This window comes from Ornithorhynchus anatinus, chromosome 1 (genome assembly GCF_004115215.2).
Source record: "Ornithorhynchus anatinus isolate Pmale09 chromosome 1, mOrnAna1.pri.v4, whole genome shotgun sequence".
Taxonomy (NCBI): domain Eukaryota; kingdom Metazoa; phylum Chordata; class Mammalia; order Monotremata; family Ornithorhynchidae; genus Ornithorhynchus; species Ornithorhynchus anatinus.
Genome location: NC_041728.1, coordinates 15,928,163 through 15,940,837, shown reverse-complemented (window position 1 = coordinate 15,940,837; position 12,675 = coordinate 15,928,163). Strand labels below are relative to the sequence as shown.

The window sequence follows — 12,675 nt, the reverse complement described above, 5'->3', positions numbered from 1 at the left end:
TTCCACCCTTGGGAAAAAAAATAAGCCATTTTTAAAAGTTATAAAACACAACTTTCAATAACATTGAAATGAATAGCCTCCATGTGAAAGGCATCAATGCATACAATATACAGGTTGTGCAGCTTATGTATATCATATCATTGTCACCAGTAATTAAGCTTAATAATGTTACAGAAAATATCTTTAAAAATAAGGATTAGCTATAACAATACGGAGCTGTGTAAAATGCCACTTAAGGTACTTTAACTTGCAATGAAGAATGTTGCCTAAAATGTTACATAGCACGGTTATGTAAAGTAATACTCCCTCAGGGCTCTGCCCTAACTCCTTAAGTACAAAGGAATCACTGTGATAAACCAAGATTAGCTTTGCAAAATACAATAAATGGTAAATTACAGATAAAGGTACAGGGTAAAGATAGACAGTTATTGTTTACAGAAAGTGACTCATCACAATCCAAGTTGTGCTTCTTCTCATTAACTCCTCTTAAAAAATTCTCCGATTACCCTTTCTCTATTTTGCCACTACTGGACAGGAATTTGGTAGAGGCAACAAGAGGGATGACTGGCATCCATTTTCAAGTGATTCTGTTCTTTTTGTTCTTCTAAAACCATCGTCAGAAGGACTCAAAATAGCCAAGGCAACACCTTCACCTGGGCTTTGGCTAGTTCCTTAGTTTCCTTTCTACCACTGCTCCTTAGAAACTCACTTTTCCTTTTTCCTGTGTTGCTGAGGCAAATTGCAAGGTAAACTATTTATTAATATGGCTATTCTTCATATTTTCATCGAATGACCCCCTTCCCACCCGCTGACAAGTTTCTACTTACAATACTGATAAACCCAAGTGTTCTGAAATGACAAAGCACATTTGTGATCTATTTGCATATTTTATACACATTAAGTTCAAAATTTTCAGTCTGAGAATAAAAGAATGGGCTCATGCTCAAGGTGAGGAGAGTGGTTGGTTGTGAATAAATTGCGTTTGCTTTTCAAAATAGATCAGAGGCCCTGTTCTGATCAGTCTGTGCACAAGCACTCTTTTTCTTCCAGGTCCCAGAGACCCCCTTATGAGGGATGGAGGGATTAGTTGAATAGTGTTCTCCTTAGAGTACCCACCAACCGAGGCAAATGAGCAGCCTTAGGTGGGTATTAATGAAGATGCACTAATCACCAAGTGGGGCTTTCCAATCCAGCCTGGCAAAAGGAACTGAGCAAGTCGTAAGTTTGGGGACCTAGCTAGTGATCGTCACATCTACTGGTTTCTGTCACCCAGCGACAGCCTGCAGCAAGAAGATACACCCAGCCCCCCTACAAGAGAACAGCGTGCGGGTGGTAGAACTACATCAATATAACCCATCTAAGGTGAGGCCTAGACCGCTATTGCTTCTGTAGTATTTGACGGGTGTATCAATGCCAGTGGTTGGGAGATGAAACGAGATCTTCACATTCCAAAAGAAGGAAAACTACTCCTGGAGTCTGCCCCCTCTGCCAAACTGAAACTACTGTTGGAAAAGAAAAAAAAAGTGATGTAATGGCATTAGCTTTTTAAAGGAAAATGGCCCAGGGGACCCATCTGAACGTGACCATTTTTTTTAAAGATGCAGATCTTAAATGAATAGAGAATGGCTTTTTAACTGCCTTCTCTGAAGAAAAACATATTTAACAAGAAAAGACTTTCAAGCCCTATATCGAAGTGCTACGGTTTGTGTATCAGATCCATGGAGGATGGTTCAACAGATGCCACTCCAAGGTCAGAGAGGCTAAGGATTATCCACAAGCAATTTTTTCTTGCCTGCTCTGTTTTCAGCAGTTCCTTTTCCTTCATGTTTTTGCCAACTCCATCAAGCGATGGTATTTACTGAGCTCCTAACGAGTGCCAAGTCCTACGTTAAACGCTCAGGAGAGGACGACTGCACAAATGCGCAACCTCTTCTCTGGACCAACCCCACACTGGTTCCTGGAAACTGGTGCCCCCCACCCCCACCCCCCACATCACATACCCACTGTCCTGGCTGGTTTTCAGAAAGCACCTCAAATTTCAGCAGGGAGACATCTTCTCAGGAGAAGAAGAGCCATGTTGTGACCTTTATGCATTCATTTAGCAAGCTGCCTGGTGCATAGGCGGGATCGGAAGAGGGCCCTGCATTTGATATGATGCCCAAAATTGAATGAAAGAACTAATCAGTATATACAATGGATGTCAGTTCACCCAATAGGATGCAAACATAGTATTAAAAATGACTTTAGTTGTCAAGATGTGGTCAATTTGAACCCCACAGGTTTTCCTTTTTGACAGCTGACTTTGAAGTTGTAAAATGTATGCAGAGTAAAAGAAAACTGAAAGAAAATAGTTACTTAAATGTGCAACTGCACAAATATACCCCCTCCCACTATTAAGATAACAAAACTTCTGCTATTACCATAATTATTATATATATTAGAAAGCTATACACAAGCATGTTAATTTCACAGATTTTTTAAAAGATTCTTAATATTTTATATAATTAGAAATACACATTTCAAAAACAAAACTTCTACAAAGAGAAAACAGTTATCTTGGTTAGCAAAGCATGGAGTTCTTCATGGCTTAGGGTAGTGCTTTCTATACAAAACGTCCCTTCTGTTTGTTTTCTTTAGGACTGTTTAAAATATTAGCGAAGCTATCGAGAAAAAAAAAACACATTTTGGCTTAAGTAAACTACAAAAAGCCACAAATGCTTTGCAAACTCTGTCTTACTTTTTATATGAAAATAAGCAAAATGTAATGTACATATTTTTATACTTTTATTTAATAAGTGATGCAGACCCAGATTTTTTTAAAAATTGAACAGATTAGCCCTCAAACTCCACATGGTGAAAAGCATGGTCCTCTTTTAAATGTTTGTGAGCCTTACTTTGAACGTTAGGTGACCTAGTCTTGTTTCTAGCATTTATCAATGGCCACCCATTGCTGGGTCTGTCAAAACATCTATACATTTTCTATATGTTGCATAACAGCTGCTTTCTCTCTCAGTAAAGATCTGCCTCTTCTGGCAAATGTTTCCTTTTGTCTATTTACATGTAAATAACGTTGAACCTGCAACATGACACTATCTATTGTAACATACATTTTGCAAAGGAGCACAACAGTGAAAAGAAGTTAGCCTTAAAATCTATTTTGTACAAGGGTTCTGTTGTACAACTCAAGTGCTAAGCTTATCTCAGCATTTCTGTTTATCCTTATACTGTATCACTGAGGCAATTGAAAAGTACTTTTACAAAACAGAGTACCTGACTTTTTTTTTTTCCACACACGGCACATATAATGCATATCGACCCGTCTCCCCCCCCGCCCCCCACCCCCTTCCCCGTTAAGGTATAGCACACACACACTGCAAGAAAAAAAACTAGTAGGTGATCATTCGATCATGTTGCCCATCCTTCAGAGAGCCGCATGCGCTTGACTGAGGGACTTTCCCTTTCGTCCGGCGAAGGTCTGGTGAGTCCAATGGGGGAGTGGAATTCGTTCCGGTGATCCTCTCGGTCGCTCCCGTCGTACGAACTGCTACAGCTGCTCAAACTGTCAACAGGAGATCTCCCCGCCTCGTGGCGCGTGTGCTGTGGGTATCTCGAGGGGGTGGTGGTTCGGTCTCTAGGAGGAGAAACAGGTTCTGACTTGATGTGGAGGCTTTGAGTAGAAGGCAGGGAGAGATTTGTACTCTGAGATACATGAGTGCTAGTGCAAGCTCTGTAGGAGGAAAGGAAACCCAGTTACAGATGGAGGAGGCCTGGGGTCCCCCAGCAACGCACAATCGCTCACAGAAAATAGCAGCTTAAAGACTCGCATGGAAAACCAGGAGGAGGAGTTGACCAAGAAATATCGAGGTCTGGTGGACACTGAGGCCTCCTCTGCCCAATCGATCAAAGTCATGTTGTTGGCTCTAGGGAAAATTGAATGTTGGACACTGGACTTCCAGCTTGGTTTTCCCTTTGCCGTGAGAAGATATTTAAGAACTCCTGAAGGGCTCGGGCTGGTGGATCTCAGAGCTGCGGTGTGGTGGGCCAACCTGAATGACCTATATCTACCTCAGTGCTTAGTACAGTTCTCGACCCAGAGTAAGTGCCTAATAATTACAATTAGGAGGATATTTTCCGTGCCTCAGGCGACAACTTCCCACATCAGTCTCGCGGTGGGATTTTATGAGCCAAACCTAATTCTTTGGGTCAGACTTCTTTGGTTTCATAATTCTGGCATTACTTTTATACGCATTCACCATATCAACCAATCAATCGTATTTACTTAGCGCTTACTACGTGCACGGCACTGTACCGAGCGCTTGGGAGAGTGCAATGCAACAGAATTAGCAGACACATTCCCTGCCCATAACGAGTTTACATGCACTTATTGTAATGTGGTACATCAACTTTACCCGGAATGAAAGGATTTTAAGCAACTGAAGATGAAGCTGGAATCTCAGCAATCCACTTAGCTAATGTGCTATTTAAGTGCAAAACTGGTTTCAAGCATAGATGGTGCAAGTTGAGAGGGCTGCCGTTTCCAGCCCTGCCTCTCTCTTCCCTACCTGCAGCAGAAATGTCGGCCTGCCCTTCCCTGCCTCCCTGGAGAGGTGGATATGGGAGGTCCTGGGCCAAACTGGCATTCAGTGCCCAGGCCTGGGGGAAAGACAGGATGAGTGATGGGTTCAAATCCTGCCTCTGCCTCTTGTGAGCTGTGTGACTGTGGGCAAGTCATTTAACTTCTCTGTGCCTCAGTTCCCTCATCTGTAAAATGAGGATGAAGACTGTGAGCCTCACGTGGGGCAACCTGATTACCCTGTATCTACGTCAGTGCTTAGAACAGTGCTCTGCACAAAGTAAGCGCTTAACAAATAACATTATTATTGAAAGTAGAGCTACTTTTATTGCAGCAGTGCCACACTTTAGCCTGGATTCTCCCTCAACCGAGTTCGGAGTCCGGGAACTAGACGGCTCCAAGGGCAGAGCTACTACAGTATTGGACATTAGAGTTCTTTTCTTTAAGTCTTCCGATATCCTTAATGAGGTCATGGAGTGTCAGTCTGCTGGGTACCCTATATAACTACGTGGGAATGGGGCTAGGAGAAGATGGATGATGAGATCTGCCAATATTTATAAGATCAGTTTAGATGCACAGAGATCTTAAGTGCTGACAAACAGATGAGTGTGGACGTGGAGAATGTTTTCTCCCATAATTTAGTACAGTGGAGGAAGGAACAGACTACTTCCACTAGACTTTAAACTTCTGGAGGGCCGGGATCGTTTCTACTAGCTCTCGAAGCAGTGTGGCTTAGTGGAAAGAGCACGGGCTTGGGAGTCAGAGGACATGGGTTTAATCCCGGCTCCACCACATGTCTGCTATGTGACCTTGGGCAAGCCACTTAACTTCTCTGTGCCTCAGTTACCTCATTTGTAAAATGGGGATTAAGACTGAGCCCCACGTGGGAAAATGTGATTACCTTATATCTACCCCAGCGCTTAGAACAGTGCTTGGCACATAGTAAGCACTTAACAAATACCATTATTATTATTACTGTATGGTACTCTCCCAAGCACTTAGTAAAGTGCTTTCCACACAGGAAGTGGTCAGTAAATACCAATGATGGACTGATAGCTGGGAATCCAAGAGTAGGGCTAGAAGGTCTACGAACTGGTGATGCTGTCCACAGACCAGGGGCATGACGAGAAGGAGGAACCTTCCCGAGCCCTTAGTACAGTGCTCTGCACACAGTATGCACATAACGAATACCACTGATTGGGAGGCACTCACTCCTCACAATCTGCTGGCAGTGCTATAGCCATGGCTCAGTTCCCGCTCTGACCGTTCCATGTTCTGTCGGGGCGTGGGTGAAATGTGAGGAGTAGCCAACGGTTACTGCTTCCTCCTTCCGGAAAGAGAAGGGCAAGAGAGAACTTGTTTTTCTCTTGGAAGCTCACCAGGGTTCACAGAAGCACCCTGAGGAGTCTGAACGAAAAAAATACGACGGATGAGGCTCTAGCTGAGGCTCCTCATTTTCTTTTCCCTTATCATTTGTCAAGCATTGGTCATGTCCTCAGGTCAAAGTGAAAAGCTGCATGTCTAAAAATTGTTATGCAGAGTTTTGTAACTTTGGACCTGGGAAAACAAATTCACCTAGCTCACCAGAGTTGTAATAATGATGCTGATAATAATAAAAAGATGAAATAAAAACTGCTATAGGCCAGGAGAAATCAGAAGGGACATTCTTGGTATGGTTTTGAGGGACCTAAGATTAAAAAAAAAAAGACTGATCCACTAGCCTTGATCTACAGTCTAGAATTCTGACTTCCCATGTGGGGACGAGTGTAACTTGCAGGGTGTTTGGAATTAAGGCAATGGAACTTTTCCCATCAAATTAGAATCAAATTGGAAAATGGAAGTGGTTGAATGAGTGAGTCTCTTGTTTTATACAAAGACACATCCAAGTCCAACAAAAGGAGGCAAAGCTTCCAGTGCGAGCAGCTATTCCTTTTCCCAATTAAAAGAACGAAGTGCTATTTTTTTTCATTTTACTGTACGTACATGGGCACGCACACCTATCTGGGAGAGCGGGAGAGACGGAGGGGTGGTGTTTTTGTGCGAAATGAAATAAATGTATATGAACTTGAAAACAGAAATGAAATGGTTTGACTGTGAGTGATGCTTTGTACAAAGGCACCACCTACTGGTAAAACATTTCTTTTCCTTCTCTCTAATGTACAATTAGCCGGAGGAATCAATGGAAAGGTTTTGGCCTCCTTTGCCATCAAAGGAGCATACACTGAGATAATGAACTGACTCAAACTTTCTATACCTACTTGTCGTCAATTACACGTAGTTTCGATAGTCAGTGTTCTTCTTACTATCCCCCCAGGTCTCCAATTCCCCGGCTACATAATCAGGTAGAAATGAGGTCCTTCCTTAACTCCTGCCCCACCAAAAGAATCTAAAAGCGACAACTCATAATTTGATCATTTCTAAAGGTAGGGCATTTAATTTTGACTTTTGGGCAAGATTTTTTTTTTTACTGGAACTGCTTGGGTCATTATGACTCCAAGCTCACTAAATATCTCTAGCATCATTACATGTTTAATCCCGATTAAGAAATGGGAAACAAAGTGGTTCATCAATAAATGCTGGGCCCATATCCCAAATTTTGGCTGGGCCTACACTTGCAAAGTGAGTGGTAGTCTGGTGGATTCAAACAGTGAACAGCCAATCTAAGCAATCTTCTTAGATTGCAGAACAACAACAACAACAACAACATTAGTAATGGTAATTATTGTTATTATTATTAACCTTCTCGATTCCCCTCTGTCAGATTTTTTTAGCTAGACGTTTATTTAACAGTAATTCTCCACATTTTAATTAACCTCACTCTGCCCGTGTGGACACAGCCTTAAGGCATGTGAAGTCTGTGCATTATTTTCTTCCTTAAATGTTTGTTGGTTTCTTTTAATGGTGTCAAATGTCTAAGCATCCCTTATTCTACATTTTGTTTTTATTCAATCATATTAATAAGGGCTACGCAGATATCTAGTTAAAAGTAAAAGGAGGAATTCTTTCAAATATAGCATTAAGACTCATAAGGTATGAGAAATACTACTTGAACTCTAAGTGATTTTAAATCAATTTTAAAAAGTTTAGATACTTAATATAAATGTGGCAGGGTGAAAAATCTTTATGGAAAATTAAATAGGCAAAAAGGGAACTGCTCATGCGATGTTAGCTGCATTACAATGCATCGATCCATCAATCAGTGGTATTTATTGAGTGCTTACTGTGTGAAGAGCATTGTACTATGCACTTGGGAGGGTGCAAGGTCTAAGAGGTCTAAGATACATAAAGATGGTGACACAATGGAGCAGCATGATCTGGTGGGAAGAGCACGGACCCGCGAGTCAGAGGACATGGGTTTTAATCCCGGCTCCACCACCAGTCTGCTGTTTGACTTTGGGCAAGTCAGTTAACTTCTCCATACCTCAGTTCCCCAAATTGGGATTCAATACCTGTTATCCCTCCTACCTAGACTATGAGCCCCATGTGGGATCTGATTATCTTGGATCTAGCCCAAAGCTTAGTAGAGTGTTTGGCGCAGAGTAAGTGCTTAACAAATACCACAATTATTATTATTACAAAGGAAATTTCAATCAATAATTTTCCTGTCCCACGAAATGGAATGGAAGAGAGCAAAAAAATCAATTTCTAGTAAATGTTGTTGGGAGGGTTATCAGCTGATTTCAGGGACAGAAATCAGTAGAAAATTTTGTCCATACAAACCCAATTTCTGTGGATTACTTCTAGCTGTAGACTGAGTGTGTGTGTGTGTGTGTGCGTGTGTGTGAGTAAACCAGTCTGATATAAAAGCTGTACGTCCAGGTGGAAAGGTATCAGTTCCTACTAACACTAGATTTAGAACCGGAAAACACCTACTTTTCCTCTTAGTGGTAAGATATTGAATATGATTGGGCATTTAGATTCCATTTCTTACTGCCTCTAATACAATATACAAGAATATGTGACTTTAAAAAATTAACCTATTAAAAGTTCCTAGTGGCCAACATCCAGTCGCAGATTAAGGTTCATGGCCACATCTTCAAAATGAGCTTTTCATTAAGATTTTGAAATTTTAAATTATACCAGAAATCCGGTTGCCTTTTAAGGTATTGTGAAAAGTACCCAGAAAATGAGGGGTATTTCCTGTGGAAACCCCATAGGCCTTGGTGGGCCTTAAAATAATTTCACAGGAACCAATGAAATTTGAAAAAAATTTCTTTAGTCACATAAGCTACTTTACTGACAGGGTATTCTGCTACACATCTCTACTTCCTATGCAAAGCACCTGCTGCCTCCACAAACATACATGGGAGGTAACCATTCAACTGAATCACTTTTGATCTTTGTTGGCAAAAATCATATACCGGGTCGCAAAGCATAATTTTAGATTCCCAGAAAAATACATTTCCATTCAAAAATATGGTTTTATTTTTGGCAAAGTGTAGATTTTAATTTAATAATATTTTTTCAACCACAGTGGACTGTTAGGTAGTCTTCACTTTTATTTCTGACATTTTGAAGGGCATAATGAGTTCTTTGAAACATGGGATGGTCCAAACAATCAGTGGTATTTACTGAGTGCTTACTGTGTACTGGGCACTTGCGAGAATACAGTACAATAGAGTTGGTAGACCCAATTCCTGCCCATGAGAAGCATACATACAGTCTACAAGGGGAGACAGATATTAAAATACAGAGTATCCTTCTGTAAGTGTCCCTATATAATATAGGGCTATCTACATAAGCACTGTGGGGCGAATATCAAGTGATTTATGGGTATGGATCACACTGAAAAGAATGCTATCAAAGATCTGTGTCCAATCCGATTTGCTTGGATCCACACCAGCACTTAGCACAGTGCTGGGCACATAATAAACACGTAACAAATACCACTATTTTTATCTGCAGGATCTACTAAACGTTTTGTGAATCTCTCTTCTATGCCTAATGCACACTCTTTGGCATTAGTGGTGCCATTTTTGAAAATGAAGGGTAGGTATGAGGATAATTAATTCAAATGAAAAAGGTCCTGCTTTGTTCAAATCAGGCATTTGACACTATTGCACACCCTTCTCTCACACCCTTCTGCGTTGCCCTGACTTGATCCTGTTGTTTATCACCCCCTCCTGGACCCACAGTACTTTCGTACACATCTGTTAGCTAGCTAGCTAGTGAGTGAGTGAGGTAGGAATGTATGTATGTATATATTTATTTATTTATAGTAATGTCTGTCTCCCCACTCTAGGCTGTAAGCTCATGGTGGGCAGGGAACTTGAATATGTCTGCTTATTGTTACATTGTACTCTCCCAAGCATTTAGTACAGTGCTTTCACACAGTAAGTGCTCAATAAATTAGATTTTATGAATGATAGAATTGGTTAGTTGTAACAGTTAAAAACTTTGGGGATTAGATTTGAGGGATCAGGTAACTTGAAAGCAACCTGAGCTTAAAGTCATTTGCTGTATTCATGGCAACTTTCAGCTGTCTAACTTATTTAGCTTTTATTATGCTCTAGGTAAGTTAGGAAAAGCAGGTAAAAGAATGTTATGATGGGGCGGGCGGGCAGGGTGGGTGGGGGGTGGGGGTGGGGTGTGTGTGTGTGTGTGTGTGTGTGTGTGTGTGTAAAACTACAATTGTAAATTTGGGAGGGCAGAATGGTAAAAGCTCAGAGACCAAGTAAGAGTTTAAAGTTCAAGGAAAACTTAAATTCGAAGACCTATGACAAGACATCTCCCATGAAAAAGAAATTTTTGTCCTAAGTCAGTGACACATTTCCCCCTTGAAATTTCACTCCTTTGTCGGTGGTCAGTTCCCTACACCCTGAACTTCATTCCCAGCACAATTCATGGAATCATTTTTCCCATCTTTATCGATCTGCAAGGAATAAGGTTGCTGACAGGCAGATAACAAGTGGGAAATTGTCAACTGGGGCATAAGGTTGGATAAAGACATGTCAATAAATATGAATTAAATCTCTCAAATTAACAAAAGACTCTTATTTTAAAAGTCATACCCCCTTTCCTTGCTATTCACTCATGCCAGCCTCCCTCACACTCATGCAAATAACTACTTGCTTATTTAACTAATCATTCATGCTGTATTATCTCACTCTTTTACTGATGCATATTTGGACATTTATGTCCATCTGCCTTTCTCATAAAAATATAAACTTCTTGAGGATAGGGACTGCTTCTTTTACTTTATATTAATCACTGTTTTATATATTGATTGCTAATTTACAATGAATGTTTCCTAAACACCTAGTACAGCACTCAACAACTGCTACTAAATTTATGATTATGATTCTGACACAAAGAACATGTGAAGATTCAATGGGGACCTTAAAATATTTCCCACAATAATTAGGGAACTTTTGATGTAGACTGCTGGCAAATTATATTAAAGAAGAGTGTTAAATTAGGTGAATATACAATAATTGCCTTTTTGAAATGATTATCCTTTTTTAAAAAAAAAAACTGGATTCACAACTGACCATTTCAAAACTTTTCCTATTGGCTTATTCTAGTCTTAGTTGAAATCCACTTTAAGAAAGTGGATAAGTCAATGAATCAATGTCTCTTTGGCTAATGAGCATTGCCGGGGCAGTGACAAAGGTCCCCGATTAAAGAGAACATTGTTGCTGCTATGTCCTTTAGATCAGTTTGTGTGCAAATAATTTTTTCAAAGTAATGTAACAGGTTGAGATGAGTCCCAAGGTGGCACCTGAAATATATTTTGCACAAGTGCCAGAAGTGCTGTGAGAATTTATAATTTAGAGTCACTGAAAAATAAAATTGCACATGTGGGAAGTGGTTAAGGGATGAAAAATACCTTTTTATCTCTGGACCACCAGCTGTAACACTGGCCAATGCAATCTGAAAGTAGACTGACGGCCTATTAGAAATTAATTTGCGCTAAGGGGTTAGCACCTGTATTTTACTTTGCAATGACTGTAATTAAAAAAAAAATCCTAGTGGATTCCTCAGCCAGTGGCGAACTGGGTTTGTATTATGATATCCTTTGACTGCGTCCAGTGTTCTCCAGGAAGACCTCGATGCTACTTGCCGTTATTTTTGATTTCCCTGCAGGAGCAGATACACCCTGGGTCCCAAGACCCCATAAAACCAAGGGGTTCGGAGTCCCTTTAGCTGCTCAATGTCAACATATTCTTGCTGCCTCCTGCCCCAGTTCCGAGGCACAAAAGGCTACCATGAGAACTGCTTAAACACCTGGTAAACCAAGATTGTGCCTGGCCTTGTGAGGGCCCCGCTCTGCAAGAATTGGGTTTGACTATTTTGCCTTGTTGCTATCCTGAATTGTTGATTTGGTAAAATTTATTGTTTTGTTTTCCCCCTTTATTTTTCCTTCTTTGCTTACTTTTTATGCGTCCCAAAGCAGTAAATTCCACTATTACTATTTAGATTAGATGATCAATTGTCCTTTATAAGCAGTAATCATATACACTTTTTTTGAAATTTAAAAGATCTACAGTATCTACAGTAATTTTATCTACAGTAGTTTATTACAGTTTTAAATTGAAAATGGAAGGTCCTAATTTACCCTTGTACTGACAATCTTCCTGGATCTTCTTTAGAAAGAAGAGGACGGAATGCCCGGCTATCTCCGGAAGCTGCACTGCAGACTGTGTGGGTAGCTAGAAAGCTTTCTGCGGGCATAGATAATGGCCAGAGGCCACTGCACCCTGAAAAACCTGGAGTTTGGTACTTTTGGTCCCATCTCCAGCCTACATTCCCTCCCTGCCCCCTTGGGATAATGAGATGGATGATTAATTGTTAGAGTTTAAAAATCCAAGGATTCTCTCTTTCCAGATAGTTTTGTTCAGGGACTCAATCAAGGAAAACTCTTCCTTTTCTCTTGGTGTCCTCCACGTCAAGTGACTGAACATCAAAGACACTTAAGAGAGACTCTTGGATTAACCATATCACCTGTCAATCTGAACCATTTTTAAATTTGTCTCCTCTGTTAGAGTGTAAGCTCCTTGTGGGAAGGGAAAGTGTCACTTCTTAATTCTGAATTTTCCAAGTGCCTAGTACTGGCACAGCACTAAATGAGCACTCAATAAATACTGCTGTTGCTAGTAGCA

General features: G+C 40.6%; 1 protein-coding gene across 15 annotated transcripts in view; it reads right to left on the bottom strand.

Moving 5' to 3' along the window:
- Positions 1-3,387: 3,387 nt before the first annotated feature.
- MEF2C (myocyte enhancer factor 2C) overlaps positions 3,388-12,675 on the bottom strand; it is a 191,709-nt gene continuing 182,421 nt past the window's right edge. For 11 of the 15 annotated variants that reach the window (XM_007673187.4, XM_039911211.1, XM_007672694.2 and 8 more), the window contains one exon: positions 3,388-3,727. In XM_007673187.4, the coding sequence (XP_007671377.1) occupies positions 3,406-3,727 (322 nt within the window). In that variant the 3' untranslated portion in view covers positions 3,388-3,405. The remainder of the gene's footprint in view (positions 3,728-12,675) is intronic. The other 4 variants (XM_007655308.2, XM_007655374.2, XM_029066650.1 and 1 more) reach the window with 1 other exon arrangement.